The 18,941-nt window shown below is 38.1% G+C and overlaps 3 protein-coding genes across 3 annotated transcripts; 2 read left to right on the top strand and 1 right to left on the bottom strand.

The window, feature by feature from the left end:
• Positions 1-1,398: 1,398 nt before the first annotated feature.
• Positions 1,399-5,771, bottom strand: LOC135586268 (uncharacterized). The gene is made up of 2 exons (XM_065150839.1): positions 5,557-5,771; positions 1,399-2,289 (listed from the first exon to the last, which is right to left on the bottom strand). The coding sequence occupies exon 2, from the start codon at positions 2,253-2,255 to the stop codon at positions 1,659-1,661; it is 597 nt and encodes a 198-aa protein (XP_065006911.1). The 5' UTR covers positions 2,256-2,289; positions 5,557-5,771; the 3' UTR covers positions 1,399-1,658.
• Positions 5,772-6,475: 704 nt separating this feature from the next.
• Positions 6,476-8,017, top strand: LOC135638093 (uncharacterized). The gene is made up of 5 exons (XM_065151042.1): positions 6,476-6,634; positions 6,853-7,097; positions 7,196-7,481; positions 7,614-7,691; positions 7,843-8,017. Exons 2-5 carry the CDS (start codon positions 6,853-6,855, stop codon positions 7,888-7,890), a joined length of 657 nt encoding a protein of 218 aa, XP_065007114.1. The 5' UTR covers positions 6,476-6,634; the 3' UTR covers positions 7,891-8,017.
• Positions 8,018-9,560: 1,543 nt separating this feature from the next.
• Positions 9,561-17,007, top strand: LOC135639020 (uncharacterized). The gene is made up of 13 exons (XM_065152710.1): positions 9,561-9,800; positions 9,910-9,972; positions 10,416-10,502; positions 11,456-11,554; positions 11,674-11,769; positions 12,398-12,463; positions 12,552-12,642; positions 12,786-12,853; positions 12,920-12,985; positions 13,124-13,174; positions 15,261-15,325; positions 15,504-15,579; positions 16,770-17,007. The coding sequence occupies exons 1-12, from the start codon at positions 9,615-9,617 to the stop codon at positions 15,565-15,567; spliced, it is 1,002 nt and encodes a 333-aa protein (XP_065008782.1). The 5' UTR covers positions 9,561-9,614; the 3' UTR covers positions 15,568-15,579; positions 16,770-17,007.
• The last annotated feature ends 1,934 nt before the right edge of the window (positions 17,008-18,941 follow it).

Here is an 18,941-nt window from a genome sequence, read left to right as displayed (position 1 = left end):
ATTTAAACTTTAATTCATGTCCACCATTCATACATAAAAAATGTTTCAAAATCTTGATTAAGTTTTTTTTTAGTGTATTTGAATATAAAAATATGCTTCTATATATAAGATCTATGTGGATAGAAGTTTGAGGGTGATCAATATATAAATCTTCTCATTTCTAATTAGTCCATTGATTTTATTAAAATATAATTTTAATAATTATTATACTAGATTTTTTTATAATTAGAGGGATAGAACGAGGAGGACGAAAAGACAGAGATGGAGGAGCATTTAGGTATTTGATTTGAACAAGTTCGTTGATTGATCCTAATCGGTATACTGATCATAATTGGCTCATGAAACCGATTCATAGATCTAAATTCGTTCAAAAATTTATAAGGTCAAAAATAATATTTGTATATAAAAAAAAAGTGAAAAAGAAAAAAAACCTAATCATCATGCACTCTTTATCTGCATGTAGATAGAGAACAAGATGGCCCCCTAATTCAACCCTCAAAACTTGGACCCAAGTCTTTACCCATGGCATCTAATCTCTGAGCTTTCTCTCTGAGAGCATCTCTGAAGCAGAAAAAGCACGAGCGACAGGTACACTGCTCAGGGAGAAGGCCTTTGTATCTGATGCAAAAGACTAACCAAATTGCACTCCTTGGTGCTGCCATGGCTACTGCGGCTCTCCCTCTTCGGAAGCTCTTGCTGCTTCTGATGGTCCTCCTCCTCGCCTCTGTTACTGATCTTGATATCAAGAAACAATGTTCTCGCACTTGGTGTACAGACGTCATCTGTTAACTTGCTACGTTGCTGTTCTTGCAGGTGAATCGTCAGCACCATGGAGGCAGTGAATTGGCAGGTATGACGAACATGTTCTGTCGTCGTCCTCCCCAGAAAACGTGGTCTGTGGCAAAGCGTTCGGCCGGACAACCTGCACTATGCCTGCTCCATGGCGGACTGCAACCTCGTCGCGCTGCGCGTGCTTCCTCCCCGACCGACTCATTAGCCATGCTTCCGTGGCCATGAAGGAAGTCCTGGAACTGCCACTTCAATGGTACTGGCCTCATCGTCCTCACCGACCCCAGTAAGCTCGCATGGATATTTCTTGGCTCTTTCTTTCTTTGCTTATGATTGTTGCTTGTTCGACTGCAGGTTATGGCCAGTGCAAGTACGCCTAAGAGGTGGATACTGTTCTAGCTATAGTCTTTCTCTTTCTCTCGGTTACTGGACGCAATTTGAGAGAGTATGGGATTATTAGATCTGCTCTTTATTATATGTATGTGCCTACGATGCTGTTCTTCCATCAGAGTTAGGATTACTATTCCTAACTCTGAGGGGGGAAGAACAGTGAGATTACTGTTCCTAATCATGTGTTTGAAATCACGACTTCATTCATACCCACAAACATGACAAATCACAATGAGAGGAATGTGATGAGGCAATACAATCTCTCATTTCATGTAATTGTAACCACAAAAAATAACTCAGATCAACATAATCAAACACAAATACAATGTTACATATCCTTTACCACCTCACCATCATATGCAGATATCAATTCCTACGGATTCCTCTTCCTCCAAAACGTATCAGACCAAACACAAGCATGACAGAGGAGAACAACAAATGAAGGAACCACGAGTAAGAGAAGGAGAAAACTGTGTCGCTCAGCAGAGGAAGTATCCGAAGAGGAGGACGGAGATCGAGGCAAGGACGGCAGCAGGTGCAGCGGGAGCGGTGACAGCACCGGAGGTGGGGCTGGGGGCGGGAGCATCGACCGCGGCCACCTTCTCGACCAAGGAAGAAGCCATGACCACGGCCATCATGGCCACGGTGAAAAGCACGAGCTTACGACCAGCCTCCATTGTCGGTAGCGATGGGAGTTCGGAAAGGGGGAAACGATTGGCTTGGGAAGGAAAGAGAAGCAGATGGAACTGGGAATGGCTTGATGTGGTGGAGGGAGAGAGGGAGGGGGGGTTTATATAGCGGGGAGAGGGGGTTGGGTGGGCTCTATTTTGGCGTGTTGTTTTTGCGTGGTTAGGAAGGAAGAGGCCTGACTTAGTAAGGAGGAAAGAAGCGGTCAAAGATTGCAGGAGGACGGCTGTTGATGAAATGGAACGAAATGAGTAGAGAAATGTGAATGGATGCACCAAATGAAGGCCAAGGTGCATGTTGATGACAGGTTGTGCAGGCCATAGAGAGAGAGAGAGAGAGAGAGAGAGTTCTGATTGAAGTCTTTCACCTACCATATATGCTGGAACCATAGTTTGCAAGAAGACTTGGTGCTGCTGAGATTGGCTGCCATCAGAATAATAGATTTTAAATTATGAAAAATCTTCAGGAGAATATAATATGAGAAATTAAACATCTATCCTCAAACAATCAAATGAAAATTGGCCAGATATTAACTATAAAGATACATATGCAAATTTCTCCATTTTGTAGGAATATATGCACTAAACATAAATACAGAGTATAAAGATCACTATGGAGAGATGTGAAAGCAATTTTGTCTCAGTAAACTCAGTATCATGAGTCATCTTAATCAAGCTGTAAAGAATGAATGCATAAAGCCAAGACCATGAGTATTTTTATTGATATGATGACAACTTATAGTTAAACAAATATCCTAAACATTGAAAAAATGAGAAAGAATTTGCTTTGATTTTTAATCAAGGAGATGTAGACATCATTCGGTTTAGATTTTCAAATTTTATATCAATCTCACTCTCAAACACTTGATAAAGTAATGAAGATTGACAACCTCGATGGCAAGTCAAATATTGTTGGTTTACTCTGATAGTGTTTGATAGAGAAAAATAGGAGAGCAGAAAATTTCTGGCCACATATAAACTATCCACATGGTTTATTAAGCTTGTAAACAGATATCGTCTATAAGAAAAAAGAGTATATTATATCTGCAGTGAAAAATATTCCAGAAACAAGTCATTGGAAATTTGTTCATCCATTGTTACAGCTAGACATGTACATGTTTGACATACAAATGGAATTCTATATGAAATGGGCAGCCTTTGCAACAGTTTAGGTCAGGGTTAAGCTGTAGAATAAGATTAGAGTTGTTTGCAACTTGATTCATGTTGCCATCCCAGATTGGAGCCAAGGTTGCTTGACTTCCACAAATGAGTTGGCGAGGTCAAACAATATCTATAGATTCCTTCAAAGAAAAATTAAACTGGTTGAATCAAACTAAAATGAAAGTTAGAATTAAGAAACATATTGCTCGACCCAAGATCAACTCCACCTGCTAGCCAGCTAGAGTTAACCTGACCACAGTCCAACATAACAGCTAGGTTGAATGGAACCATTGGGCTTTAACCAATGTACTCACAAATATAATGATTTATAAAAAGCTGACTTTACACTGTAATTCATAGTATCAACCAATTCAAAGAGAATAGTTCAATCGTTTGCAGTACCATTTCAAGACGAAGCTAATCTTGGCCAATTCCTTTGCCCTATTGCAAGAAGTCATTCATAGCAGATAAGAATTGAACAAATGGTCAGATTCAATCAATTTTGGTCCATTCCATCCAAGGGAGGACAATTGTTACCATAGACGGATATTGCCCCTTTCAATAACCCATTTACTGTAGACATCACATTTGCTATTTATCAATACTCTAGATAATACTCATCCACCACCATGAGGAAAAGGCAAGGACAGAGGGAAAGAAAAAAAAGGACAGATAATAGCTCATTCACTTAACAGCATATAAATTAATCAGGTGTTACATGGATAAAATCCTTTGTTTTGTTTTGTCTTTGCATTATATAACACTTCATTCACATGGTGATCAGAGAAACACCAAGACTATAATGGTGCTAATTATCATCTTCAAACCTAGATGTGAATAAAATATTGGATCTTTTTGCAGGATATATCATGTACAAGCTATAATAGAATGCCAATTATGTTACAATGTACAGACTACTAAATCCCCCCCTGCCATAGGAGACACAACCCAAAATGCTTGGGAGGCAAAAACATGGGAATATTATTATCCATACAAAGTAGATTCTAATATATAAAACTAGAGAAGAGAAACAATATGGAAAGAAACTGAAAGAAGTCATGCAAATAAGAGTGATCGAATTTTTTTTGTAGTGTCCACCATATTGCTGCAACCTGAATCTATATATAAAATTGCAATTAAGACTACTACTACTACTTGAGATGAAAAGTAAAAAAAATAAAATAAAGTTACAAAGACGATGAGGTGAACTGGGCCACGATAATTCTCCTAGATATAATAAGAGTAAACCAAGTATAGAGCACACTAGCTTAAACTTACATAGAGTTTCAAAGTCTTAAAATTATTAAACTACTCGATCTCCAACAACCTGCTTCTACAAACCAAACTTCACTCTGATAAAAATGGCTTTAACATAAATTGAGATTGGTTGTTAGAACTGTAATTATAAACAACAGTGAAGTACTTTACATTAGTAGCTAATTTAGCGACAAATTCATGGTAGGATATTCCCAACTTGTGCCGAATTATTTGGGAAGGAATAATACTTTACAGGACCCAAGCAGTAGCTGTAGATTGGATATTAGTGACTAAGAAATAGTCATTTATACTTCTAAGTAGCAACTAACATAACCTTCTTTCTGATAGATTCTTTTTATATGAATATATGTAGCAAGTGACTTGGGACATGATCTTTTATAATCCTCTCTTAAATCCTAGACATATCTTCCATGTTCTTAAGTGTATAAAACTCCCACCAATATGGGGTATAGGGAGGGGATATTGTAATTGAATTTACTCCTAAGAGACTGATTCCGTGATCCGAATCCTTACCACCTAGATTGCATAGTAGCATTTTTACTATGACACCAAGGTCCATCATCAACTTCTATAAGTTACATTAAAAGAAAAAAAGTTTAATGCCGACTTAATCATTGCAATCAAGGCATGTTGTTTCCTGCGATGATATCCATAATAGCCATTGACGTATTCAATTGTTCTTATATTTCACCACTAATTGAAAGACTTGATATGCTGTCTGCCATGTGAATGAGAAATCTGTCATACGAAAAGAAAAAATGCAAAAGGAAAAGAACCTCTTCATCAAAGAAAACTTCATGAGGCTTCGACTAGGTTAACACAACACCTTCAATGGTTACAGTCTTTGCATCAACATTGACTAATACATGAAGTCAACGAATGGAAGACAGATTTGATTACCAGAAGATTGTAGAGAATCTAACAAAGCAAAGATTTTGGAAATTATGGCGAAGAAAATTGCAAGCTCAAATGGCTGAGATGGTGCATGGTGTTTAATGCTCTTAATCAGCTAACTTATTGGTGAACGGCCAACCCGCTTCTCAGTGCTAGTATTCCTTTGTATCATTTCACCAACACATAGTAGTTTCAGATGCTCTGCATCATCTACATGCCAACATGAGTGATGCTCTTTGCCTTTATAATCGTCTGCAGCCTCGTAGATTCTCTCGTTCTCAAATTGAATGACAAAGAAGAGAAGGTGGAGCGAGACAAATTGGAGAGGAAGAAAAGAAGAAGCCAAAAAAGATCGCACCTTGGGAAGATTAGAAGGCGACGCCGAAGAGGGCAGACTTCTTTCCGAGGCAATTGAAGTGGTCGAGCAATTCCTCCATCGAGGCAGGGGTGCGAAGGCGGCAGTCGTCCGGCCAACGGCGTGGCGGAGAGCGACGCTCCGGCGGCTGCCGCCGAGCACGAAGGCCCCGCAGATTCTGACACCGCTGGGGATGCCGATCACAGAGGCTCGAGGGCGGACAGCGCACACATTGGTAACCGAACTTTGTCACCGGCTTAGAACACGAGTTAGAGAACGGGAGGCAATCATGGAGAGGATGTGGTGGGCCGGAGTGGAACGTTCGTGGTTATGGGTCGACTCCTTTGTCGGGATCTAAATCGTTACTCCAGACGGGACACGAATCAATTCAAATATATAGCGTCTAATAATAAGTATGATTAGAAAAAAGAAAGCTTGAAACCCCCCTTTTTTTTTAAATATATATCTTTCAAATGATTAAATTTCGTATTTACCCATTAAATTTTTATTTTATTATACATAAAAACTTCATATATGATATTAATACCCTTTAAAAACTCATTTTAAATTAAAATAAATATTAAAAAATATATATTTTTTTTAACTCAAATTAGCTAATTTTTTATCGGATAAATGTTTACTTGTTCTTTACGAAATAAATTAAAATTAAAATTTAAATATAGAAAAACTAGTAGATGAATAAATGAAACATAGATTGTAGAGAGCTTAATTGAGCTTAATTTTATATTTCCAATTGAAGTATTAAAAAATTAGTTGTAAAAAAAATCAGTGATGTATATAGAAATTTTGAACATAATACATGTGGTGTGCTCACCGTCCGGTGTGGATAACCTAATAGGCGCCAAAACAGAACAAAATAGGAAACGAAGCATTTCCTATAGCCAGCATCTATCATCTACTCGTCCATGCGAAAACCTACGGTCCAAATTGCGGCTCAAACAGCTCTATTAATCTCTCGCCGATATGTGGCTGGTTGGTACACGCACAAGCCAAGCAAGAAGTAGAGGAAGAAGAGGAGGAGAAAGAACTGGGTGGGTGAGATTTTGGAGCTGCTCCTCTCGTAAGCCTTCCTCTGCTCTTCCATCTGCTTTTCCTTGGAATCCCGCGTTATCATCGGTCTTGCGAGAGGGAAACAGCGAGGAGATCTGTAAAGCTATCTCTTTTGGTCGTTTCCCGCTGTCTCTCGGCAGAAAGATCAGATCTTGGAGTGGGAGAAGGGCGTTTTGTGGTTGTCTTTTGCTTGAGACTAACCGGAGGGGGGGGGCTTCTTTTGTGCAGATGGAGAAGGAATCGAAGGAGCAGAGAGGTGCCCCTCTAAGAGCGGCTCCTCCGGAGCCTGATTTCCCCTTGCAGTGGGGAAGCCGCAAGCGCCTCCGTTGCGTCAAGGTCAGGGACGAGGGCTCCCCGGCTAAATCCGACGGCCGGAGGCGGGCTACGTCCCGGATCAACCGCCGCGTTGTCACCGGAGGCGACAAGGACTTCCCCACGCCGCGGTTTCACCGCCCTGCCCAACTCCCCCACAGGTAAATCGACCAGACGAACTAAAAAGGAGAGATTTTGGTTTCGTTCTAGGCGTCTCCGGTGAGGAAATAGACTAATAAATGCCCGGATTTCTCGGCAGGCGGTCGGAGTCTGCTGGGAGCGAGAATCGGAGGTCGCGCTCTGTGTCGTTGTCGCCGGAGAAGGAGGACCGCTGCTACACCACGAGGGGTTCGGTGGCGCACGGCTGCGAGGGGGAGAACGGGGCCGGCGGCGGAGTCGGGGACGAGAGAGGCGCCGCGGTGCTGCCCAGGTTCTTCGTCTCGCTGTCGAACAAGGAGAAGGAGGAGGATTTCATGGCCATGAAGGGGTGTAAGCTGCCTCAGAGACCCAAGAAGAGGTCCAAGTTCGTCCAAAAATGCATACTTGTATGGCTCCTCTCTTCCCTCTCGCCTCCCTTGACATGTAAATTGGGCAAATTTTGGATCTTCTTTCCCTTATTTTCATACAAGTAGGATTAAGGCTTTCTTTCCTTTGTTTTCTTGTTGGATTCGGCGCAGTTGGTGAGTCCAGGGGCATGGCTCTCAGATCTTTCTCAGGAGAGGTATGAGGTGAGGGAGAAGAAGGGATCGAGAAAGGTATATATTATCTTTGAACTTACAAATCTTCTCTCTTGCTCTTCCTCCTTACCTCAATATAGTTCAGTAAAGTGCCTATTGAATTGTTTCTTTGGTTCTGAACATGATGCCCGAAGAGCTTAATTTTCACTTATGATTTCTTGTTTTGCAGAGGAGGAGAGGATTGAAGGCTATGTGTATGGAGAGTGATTCAGAATGAATCAAAGGGGGTGAGGAGGACCTTTTTATTTTTTTGTAGTTTATTTGATGAATAAAACTTGCTCATTAAGCCTGAAATGTTCCCCCTTACACTCTATCAAGAGGACCAAGTTTGACTTTTGGGCAGACATGTGTTCCCAGTAATCTCTGGTTTGCTTCCACCTACAAATGATGAATTATATGCAGGAAGGTTTTGTTTGATGAGAAAGTATATTATCATTACTGTTCTGCACTTCATTCCTCAGAAGAAGAAAAAACTGAGTGTGTTGAGCAACAATTTGTGATGGAGGCTTCACTTCTTTCCTAAAGAAGTGAAGTGCTCAGCTTCTATGATGTGAATCAAAAGATAGAGGACTAAGAATTTGCTTGGTATTGCCAATGTGAAATTGAAGTTGAGCTATGGCCCTACCAAGGGATCTCATCAATCCATTCTACTAAAGCAAAATATTAATATCTAGATTATTATGTTCCTAATATTTATTTATTTATTTTATGCATAGGTAAATGATGAATGAATATTACTATCCGTCGTCAAGATCTTTATCAATTAAGTTAATTGATATTTTTAAAATATCGAATAAAGTTTCAATACTTGATAGGTGTATTACCACATCATTATTTTATTTTATGTGTTGATGGAAAAACTTTGTAGATCTCAAAAAAGAAGGATACATGCAACTTCTAAATTTAGGTTGGATTGATTTGAAAGCAATTTTCAACTTTGAAATAAAGCTTTATGGATACTTGTATTTTGGTCAGCTGCTTTCCAAATTTATGCTTTATACTTTCAGCTCACCTAATACCTCCATGGCTCTGCTCCTTTCTCTGTCATGGTTACAGTTGACCTACAGAGTCACCAGCACCATCAACACAATGATGAAACTTGAAAGCAACTCTGGGTGCAAAGGATTTGGAATTCAATTTGTATTGGTCTTTATCACCTGTAACTTAGCCTTGAAGAAACTGAGTCTTTAGAGCTTTGACATTTTGTTTCCTCTCTCTCATACATCACCATGTGCACACATAGAGCTTTGCCAATTGATGTGCCTCTACACCCCCAATAAGATCTCCTTTGGTATGACCAGTGATAAGAGTGAGAAAAGATTGCATAAATTGATATATCTTATGTATCATATTGGCAAGAAATACTCCATCATCAACTTTTTCTTTCTTTCTTGTTATTTTTTCTTTTTATGTTCGTGGATTAGAATGAAACAAAGCATAGACTTATTGATCATTTTATTGTCATTAAGTTCTGTGAAAAGAAATATATTTTTAATTAAATTTAAAGTATTTATATATTTATTTATTATGTACTAAATCTAAATTATGAGGTTTCGAACTATTAATGTTGGGTCAGTGATTAGTACATGACAAGACTATTTTAAGCTTCAGTTACCTTAAACCATAGTATGTGGATTTAGTAGACCAATATTTTTTATGTAAATATATATTAGATGAGATTTTTGAATCTATTTTGATAAATAAATTTAATATACAAAAGATGAACATAAAAAATCAGAAATATATGAATGTAAATTTTTTTAGGTAATTTAGTAATTATGTCAAAATTGTACATGAATAGGGTTGTGTGTGGGGAGAGATATGGTTGCTATTTTTTTTCTTTTTAAAGAAAAGGGAAATAATATAATAAGATAAAAGAAAACGTAACGGAAGAGGCAAACGGAGAGAGAAAGAGAGTGGAGTGGAGGCGGCGTAGAGGGGATGACGACCGTGCTGCGAACGCCACCCGTCCGCTTGCCCTCCTTCGTCTCCCCCTTCGTCAATCGCTTGCCGTTTACTAAACCGCTGTCCCATTCAGCGAAGCTCTCTTCTCCTTCACGCCGCCGCCTCTTCGCCGCCTTCTCCCCCCGCGCCATGGCCTCGTCCGCCTCGCCGTCCTCCTCCCAGGTCAACAGAATCCCTCGGATTTGGATAAGCTATCGATTCTTTTTCTTCCCCGATCAATCGTGTTCTGAGGTCAGTCTACCGATCGATTTGCGATCGATTTTCACCTCAGATGGCGGCGCCAGGTGATGTGACGGGGGTTTCGGATGCCTTCGAGAAGATTCGTGCTCATCAGGTGTGTATTTCCAGTTGATTATTTGGATGATCATTATGTGTTTCATGTGTGTGGGCAAGTTTAATATGGTGTCAATGAGGATGATCATTCTGATATGTAAGAAATTACTTTTGAATTTCTTATCGAAGTTCGTTGGTGCTTGATCAGTTATATTGAGTGTGCAATTGTTAAAAATGCTAGTGGCTTGAGAACATTATCAAGGACTAAAGAGAACAAAAATTGAGAAGCAAGCTTAAATGCAGCATAATAAGATACAAGTAGCTTGGTCTTATCGTTGAACTCATGGAAATTCACCATAAATAGTTTGTAACTTGGTATGTGAAGATGGCATCAATATGGTGGTTACGTTTTCTTGAATGATATGCAATTGACGGTAATTGACACACATTAAGTTTTGTAATTGTGTGCGTCATGAATTGATTAAATTTTCTCTTTTATTGTAGGAAGCTGCTGCTCGACTTTCTCCTGTTGAAGAAATACGAACACTACTTGATCTCAGCACTCGGGGCATGCTCTCTACCTTTTCTCAGGTGGATTGGTGTAATCAATCAGTTTATTAAATTTATATGTTGTTATCCTATGCTAATTGTATCTTTATTCAACCACTTTGAACTCGATAAATAAACTTTTGAATTTAATCAATGATTTTTTTTTTCAAATCTTGGTTTGTTAAAATTAACTTGTGCCATGAAAAGATACCACACTGTTGTTGCTGTTCATTGCTTTTGCTCTTTTGGTATTTCGGTAATTGGAAACTGAAGAACCTCTGTTGACTCTGTCGGTGTCTATTATGTCTGACAGTTGTATTGTTGTTGACTTAATTCCCTGCTCATGAAAAAATTTTCATAAGTTTGATGTACACTAGAAAAACTATGTATCATATAATCAATGTGACATACTGGCGTCTTTCCTTATCTCGTAACAAAAATTATTGTGCATTACCGATAATTCTTCATTAGCTGCTTGTTGACAACTTTGGCATATGTCCATTTCAGCTTTAAGTACTGAACAATAGATCTATTAGGTATACTTAAACAGGAGGTGCACTTTTTTTCTTGTGAAGACTGGTGTGTGCCTCCTAATATGCATTTCATTTTCTTTCTTTCTATACATTCATCATTGATTTTGTAGGATTAAGACTTAAGTTATGCTTACGTTGTTCATATTCCTGTATGTGCTCTTATTGATCTACTTTATCTTGTGGTTACATGTACAAGTTTGTATACGTATAAATCTGTGCATATGTCCATATTCCGTTATCAGTGTTGTTCGGACTTCTTCTGTGCACAGCGACTTTTGCAAGCAACAGTCTTGGTGGAGAAAATGTAGGGTTGAAAATATTTCTCAGTGATATCTGAACCGGAACTTAGTGCTAAAAATATTTCTTCTGAGCAATGGATCATATAGTTCATTCCATGTTATTCAATTCAAGCTTTTGAAAGCCAATTAACGTCAGACATAAGCTACGTACTTACATGTGCAGGTCCACGAGGGTTATCCTTCCGGATCCATGGTTGATTTTGCATGTGATCATGATGGTTCTCCCATACTATCAGTCAGTAGCTTAGCTGTCCATTCAAAGGTTTGATAACTAGATAATTTCCTCTGTGGATAACTTTACGGCATTCTACTTCTCGTTTTTTGTTTCCTTAAGGTTTTTCTTTTACAGTATTTTAATGGAAAATTATTTGATGCATGCAGAATTTGTTGGCAAATCCTAAGTGCTCATTGCTTGTAGCAAAGGATCCTGAAGATAGGACTGATATAGTTGTCACCATATATGGGGATGCTGTTCCGGTTTGTAAAATTTTCTCTTTCTTCTTCCGTAAAGTGTTTGGGTGGATGATGTTCACTTAGCACTGTTTGACTAGAGTATGTAATCGTATCCGGATTACCCAAGAGACACACAGGATTGTCTTTGTTCGGGGAAATGCCTTTATTTCATTGGTTCTGCAGCCTTGAATGTCACTTAATAATTCCAATTTCCAGAGACCTCTTAGGTTCTCACTTTTATAAGCTTTCAAGTCATTAATGTTATTGAATATTGCAACCTAAGTAATAAAGAGTTATAAGGATTAAATGTGTATTGGAAAATAAATGCATTTTTCAATGCCCATTTGTTATGTGCCTGTTAATTTTCTACAGTTCTCCTTTTTATATAGTAGTCAATTATGATAACTTCACTTGCAGTCTAGACTCTAAAGTGCCTAAAGCCATATCATTTCCTAAGATAACATAGATTTCCAGTATGTGACATAAGACTCGTTTGCTATGCCTGTTCGTAACTTCTGAGTTGCATATTTTATAATCTTGTTGTGGTAAAATGCACTGTTTTTCTAGTTATTTTTCTTCTTTTCTCACACAACATTGCCCTATTATTGAGACCTCTTGGTTCAAATTTTCCGCAACATAACCTTCTTGTTAGGTTTCTGAAGATGATAATGAAGCTGCACGTACTGCTTATCTAAGAAGACATCCAGACGCATTTTGGGTAATTGTCAACTTTTTAAAATCCATTATGCATTTGCAGTTCTGTCTTTTTCGTGGAGGTAAGGAAATAGATATTTTTTCTATCAAAGGTTGACTTTGGTGACTTCAGTTTCATCCACATCAAACCAAAATATGTGCGCTATGTTTCTGGCGTTGCCACGGCTCTACTGGGATCGGGAGGTAATCCACATGTTGGTATTATGATTTTGATTGGTTTCTCAGCCCCAAATCTCAAACCTCTTGTGGAGGCTGAGACTCAGCTTAGTTAATTATACATTCAAATTTCATGTCATATATGTTGCTCATAATGATTTTGTCACTAGAATTTGATGGTGAGGAATATAAAGCTGCCAAAGTTGATCCAATATCTCAATTTACAAAGCCTATCTCGGTATTCTAACCCTCATTTCTTCAGTTCCTGGGTATTCTTATTACTAACTTGTTCTTCCTTTGCTAGTCCCACATGAATAGGGATCATCAAGAAGATACAAAAGCCATTGTACAACATTCAACCTCAGTAAAGGTAATTAAAGAAAAACTATATTTTCCTGATGAATTTTTTTGTGAGAAGAGCTGCATTTATGTGCTTGTGTGGCTAGGATTACCTAAATGTTTGTCTTTTCTGTTCACTTGGGACCTAATCTAAGAATGATGTTTTCAGGTGGACTTTGCTCACATGCAAGATGTGGATAGCCTTGGCTTCAATGTAAAGGTGGTAGCTCATTTGAGTGTGTTTATGATTCTTCTTTCTATATAACGGGTTTAATGCTCTCTTTTATCTTTCTCCATATATGATACTTGCTGAGAACCAAAATATGCAAAATACATTATCTATAACATACTAAAGGTGTTGACTCTTAAGCTTGTGACTACAGCAGCAAAATTTCATGGTAAGGTGGACTGAGAAATGGCACTCCATACCTAGTTGCTTAGACTATGTGGGTTTGTAGAATCAACTGAAGGCCTTCATATCATTTACTAAAATAGTGTGAAAATGGTATTTACATGGAATGTGCAACCAAACAGAAAGTTAAAGTTGTGCTATTTAATGTTTATAATAAATTTACATCAGCTTCAATTAGGTAAAACATTTGCATATCTGATGGACCAATATTAGAAATATAATAGAATACATAGGAGAAGGACCGAAGATAACTGCAGACAAAGAGAGGCCTTTAGTGCCAAATTGATAATGCTCTGCATCTGAGTTATGAGCACTGATCTAAATCGAATTTGGCAACCTCTGAGACTGGTTTAATACCAAGATATTGAGCAGAATTACCGACTTGTACCACCCAGTATCACCACAAAAATGTAAGCAGTATACCAAGCTACCAAGTCGTATGCTTCGTTATCAATGCTTTGTTAGATGGTAAATAGTCCTACTGGCATTTTAAACCATGCCCTTTTTTGGTAGTATTGCCATAGTAGTTACTCATTAGGATAACAATTTTTAATCTCATTATAATACTGTTTGCATGACTTTTACCTGGGAGAGCAAAATAAGAAGAAGAACAATGGAAGCTGCCACTTTTAACTATTTTTTCTTCTTGACCAAAAAATATTGTTTACTTTTCTGCTTATGTTTCTGACCAAAAAAATTAAACTATGGCCTGCAGCCTGACAATTTTGCAGATTAATGTGGTGCAACTTTAGGTTTCATGGGTTTCAGCCAACAGCGCTTACGAGCCCAGCTTCACAATGCTCTTTTAGCTGTTTATCCATCCAGACTCTTCTAATTCTTTAAGGAGTCATTTCCATAAGGGATATGGTCAGCAACGGGAATGAAATCAAAGCTTGTGGCAATGGAACCACAATGATTCCCCAAATCGACTCAGACAGGGTTTAATCATATGTTCTGGGCCAGGATTGTAAACTATAATATTTCTCAACATAATCCAATTAATCAGTGACATCGAGCCTTTACATGAATGGCACAATGGACTCAGTGAAGTGTCTCTGAATCCAATTCCTTACACTTTGTAGTTCAGTCCAAGCCTATCGATCTGAACTCCTTTGGATTTGATATTGGAAGTTTGGAACTTCTTCTGAACATCTGGAAGTGTCTGGTATTATCAGACAAGTTTGTATTATTTATATGCTGTTTATTGTATTCATCAAGTAACATCCCTTGGGCAAGAATATTTTAATTATCAAAGGAACCCTATCATTAGGCCGATACATGTCAGAATTATGTTCTAAGTTTTAATAGTCTCAGACAAAGCATACAAATCATTGTAAATTGCACTTCAACATTTTCTGTCATGAAATTTAGGAAGTTGCTAATAACAGCATAGTGGTCACTTGTGCAACAAACTAGAGATTGTCTACACTGTGATTAGCTAATATATAATTATTTAAGAATTTACCAATATTGTTAGCGAAAAGAGCTGCTTCCATGAGGTGGCTGAAGTGACAAAACTTAATTTGTTAGATTCTCTCCTTTGGAATCAATATCTGAACTGTCAGAAGTATGAGTATGATGTTCTGTTAACTGCGGACTACATGAATCCTTTTTCTTGGTTATGTTATTTGAAAGAATTATATTGTTATTTTCATGTGTTTTCATTCATGAAAACAACATTTTGCATACAAGGGTACAGTTGCATATGTATTCTCTGCGTGGCAGGAATTTTGTGCTTAAACTGATTAGTTGGGCATTTTATACCAAATATTATTTGCTCTGATTATCCTTGAGACAAATTTCTATTTCCATCTTTATGCTTAGTGTATCAAAGGATGTTCTCTTACTTTGTATCTTCACTGAAGACTGAAGCTGTGGCACATCTTTTATGCAGGCTGGTTATCAAGGAAGTACTTTGAAACTTCGCATCCCATTCCCTAGACGTGCTCAAGACAGGAAGTAGGTCATGTTTAGTGATTTTGCAAATTCTAATTTTCACATGCTAAAGCATTTTGGCAACATTAGACCCATGAAATCATCAATTTGCCCTGTTTCTTAGTTTAATTAATTGCCTTAAGAAAGTTCCCTTGCGGATCTGAGCTTATTACCTTGACCAAGTTTTCTTGTTTTGTTGTAGGGATGTGAAGACTCTTATAGTGGAAATGCTTCAAGCTGCTAAATCAAACGAGGGACTGTCATAGGTTTGGTAACAGGTGATGTATATTATTGGATCAGGCTTATTTATCAGTTCCTTATTTGGACACAAAATTGATCTTAAGAACACTCCCAAATCTTTTATTATATAGCCATGAGCATCTCTGGGGAAAAGAAATACTGGAACAAGTAATCATAATACTGATAATCGTGGCAAATTTATTTATTTATTCTTGGTATCATTCATTCATGCGGCACTTCCTTTTTGGTTTGGTGAACAAGAGTAGAAGGGAATCTAGTTTGGAAGGAACGCAAAGATATCAAAATTTTCTTTACGCAGCACGAATTAAGAAATCTGAATCGGAGTGGCCTAGATATTGGTAAACACTTTTTGGTGAACTAGAGTAGAAAGGAATCTAGTTTGGAAGAAACACAAAGATATCAAAATTTTCTTTACGCAGCACGAATTAAGAAATCTGAATTGGAGTGGCCTAGATATAGGTAAACACTTTTTGGTGAACTAGAGTAGAAAGGAATCTAGTTTGGAAGGAACACAATGATATCAAAATTTTCTTTTCGCAAAACAAATTGAGAAGTTTAAATCGGAGTGGCATAGATATTGGTAAACACTTTTTGGTGAACAAGAGTAGAAAGGAATCTAGTTTGGAAGGAACATAATGATATCAAAATTTTCTTTTCACAAAACAAATTAAGAAGTTTAAATCGGAGTGGCATAGATATTGGTAAACACTTTTTTGTGAACAAGAGTAGAAAGGAATCTAGTTTGGAAGGAACACAATGATATCAAAATTTTCTTTTCGCAAAACAAACTATGAAGTTTGAATCCGAGTGCCATAGATATTGATAAACACTTTTTGGTGAACAAGAGTAGAAAGGAATCTAGTTTGGAAGGAACACAATGATATCAAAATTTTCTTTTCGCAAAACAAATTAAGAAGTTTGAATCGGAGTGGCATAGATATTGGTAAACACTTTTTTGTGAACAAGAGTAGAAGGGAATCTAGTTTGGAAGGAACACAATGATATCAAAATTTTCTTTTCGCAGCACAAATTAAGAAGTCTGAATCGAAGTGGCATAGATACTGGTAGTGTTTACAAAGATCAAAATAACATTATTTTGAGCTGAAGAAAAAAATAAAGGAAACGTCAGAAAAGCCAACTGCTACATTATTGCATTGCATAGACGACTCATATATTCTTATTGGATCTTTTCTCGTGGATACTGCAGGAAAAGGTGATTATGATGCTGCGCTCTCAAATGAACTGCTATTATCAGGAGTCGATGAGGAGGAAATAACATTACGAGCGGTGTGACTGAAACAAATATATTAAAGGATAAACAGTGGTGGTCGATATGTGTCTATGTGAACCAGAAAGCTGTGAAAAGTCCTCTCTTTATCCTGAGACAAAAAGTATCATTTGTGCCGTGCTTCATGCACCATTAATTCTAACACACTTCACGGTGACCATGAAAAGAGCATGATGCTACAGGAGGCAACAATAATGTCAGCCGTTCAACAAAGATCAAGTGGTTGTGAGCGATAAGAATATTGCCAACTTTGTCGGCCACTTCATTCCTTTTGTCAGCATCCCGACTTACAAAGATCAAGCGAACCACTCGTCCGTAAACGGAACAAACACCTTTCCTAGTATAACCTAGAAATGACCAATCAAGAATGCTCACCAACCTGGCGTTGTCGCTTCAATGTTAGGGTTAATAATTAAAATTTATTTTTCATCTTTTTAATATTTTATATTTAGATTTTAAAAATTTATATTAAAATTCATATAGTAATAAAAGTGAAACATTTAGTTCAATTTACTCTAACCTCGTTAGTTTTATCAATGAAAATACGAATGATAGGTAAAAAGATAATTTTAATATCTCAATTATATTTTTAATAGTGACGACGGACGATGGTGTTGTTGGGACTCATAAGTGATTATTGTAGATGAGATGGAAGAGCGATGACGAGAAGAACGACAAAGGGAGAGAAGGAAGAGGACGATGCAGACGTCAACGTTCTGCATCTACATCGATGTTGCATAGTAACTGCATTGGCGCTAACGCAAATGCAGAACGCAACCTTCCTTTATTAGTTCTACGATGTCTCTGTCCATGACACTAACTTCTTTGTGGCTTACCACATCTGCCAGGTCACCTATGTCACTTGTCACTCTCTTAACATTGGCTATTGCATCTCCGACGTAGGTCCGCGGTGGGTCCACCCCGTATGCACTTCCTGCGATCTTGATCTTACTATCTTCTCTTCGTACTCCGTGGCCTCCTCGTCCTCTAGCTCTTATCTCTCCACCTCCGAGTCCACTATGGTGCCTTGGGCCAAGAAGCACATAGATTCTCAGTAAACGATCACGAATCAATTTAATTAAAATGTAATTAAAATGTAGAGCATCGACATTTACATCGTCCTCTTTCTCCTCTCCTTTTACCAACATAATTAAAATATTAAAATTATTTTTTTATCCATCATTTTTTATTTAAGTAAATAGAGTTAGATATTTTATTTTCATAATTATAGAAACTTTAATATAATTTTTTAAATTCAAAATTCGAGATACTAAGGTAATATGAAATTTGAGGACGATGTTATTGACATATGATAGATACGTCGCTAGCTAACCACCTTCTCTCAAAACCTCCTGGTCCTATCTTGCTTCCCTGTAATTATTCGATATCTTCTCTTGTAAGCATATCAATTCCCACTATGAGCATTAGTCCTATCAGGGTTTTTCCTCGTAACACCTCCCCGCTTTAGAAGTTCGTTCAACACTTTCTCTCAAAACCTCCTGGTCCTATCATGACGTAAGGCTGGCCATTAATAACAATCGTTTCATAATAATAAAAATACCTATGCGGATCGTCTCTTAGCTCGATCGTATAAAATGAAAGCCGATATTATTATTATTGCTAAAGGAAATGCGAGATTAGCTTATTACTTCTTAGTTCGGTCGTAGAAAACAAAATTTGAACAGTCATTTGATCGTTGACATTGTCAAAGGTTCAAAGGGGCTAATTACATATTACCCTCTTTTAGTTAGCTACGTTTAGTTTCACCGCGATCGCTACGATATCTACAGCGAAAATGGTCGCCTCGCCGTTGATCAATTGGGTGAATCCCAACGCTAACCCAAAGATGGGGTCGTTGGAGCTCCCATCGCTCCCCTTCCCCTCCCCCCCACCCCGTTACCATGTCAATTCTGGATCAACGATGGACACTGCTCACTGTGGCGTGACGTTGGGCACTAATCAGAGCTCATCCACATCGTCACCGTCGTGCAAGAGGCCATTGGAGTATAGGGCGAGCGTGGCCGTGAACAAGTTGAGGGAGGCAACGAAGTGAAAGTAACATTGGGGGTGGGGGAGGAGAGGGTGTCCTCA

This window comes from Musa acuminata, chromosome BXJ3-5, assembly GCF_036884655.1.
Source record: "Musa acuminata AAA Group cultivar baxijiao chromosome BXJ3-5, Cavendish_Baxijiao_AAA, whole genome shotgun sequence".
Classification (NCBI taxonomy): Eukaryota; Viridiplantae; Streptophyta; class Magnoliopsida; order Zingiberales; family Musaceae; genus Musa; species Musa acuminata.
Note: the sequence above shows the minus strand (reverse complement) of the source record. Positions and strands in the feature narration are given on the sequence as shown.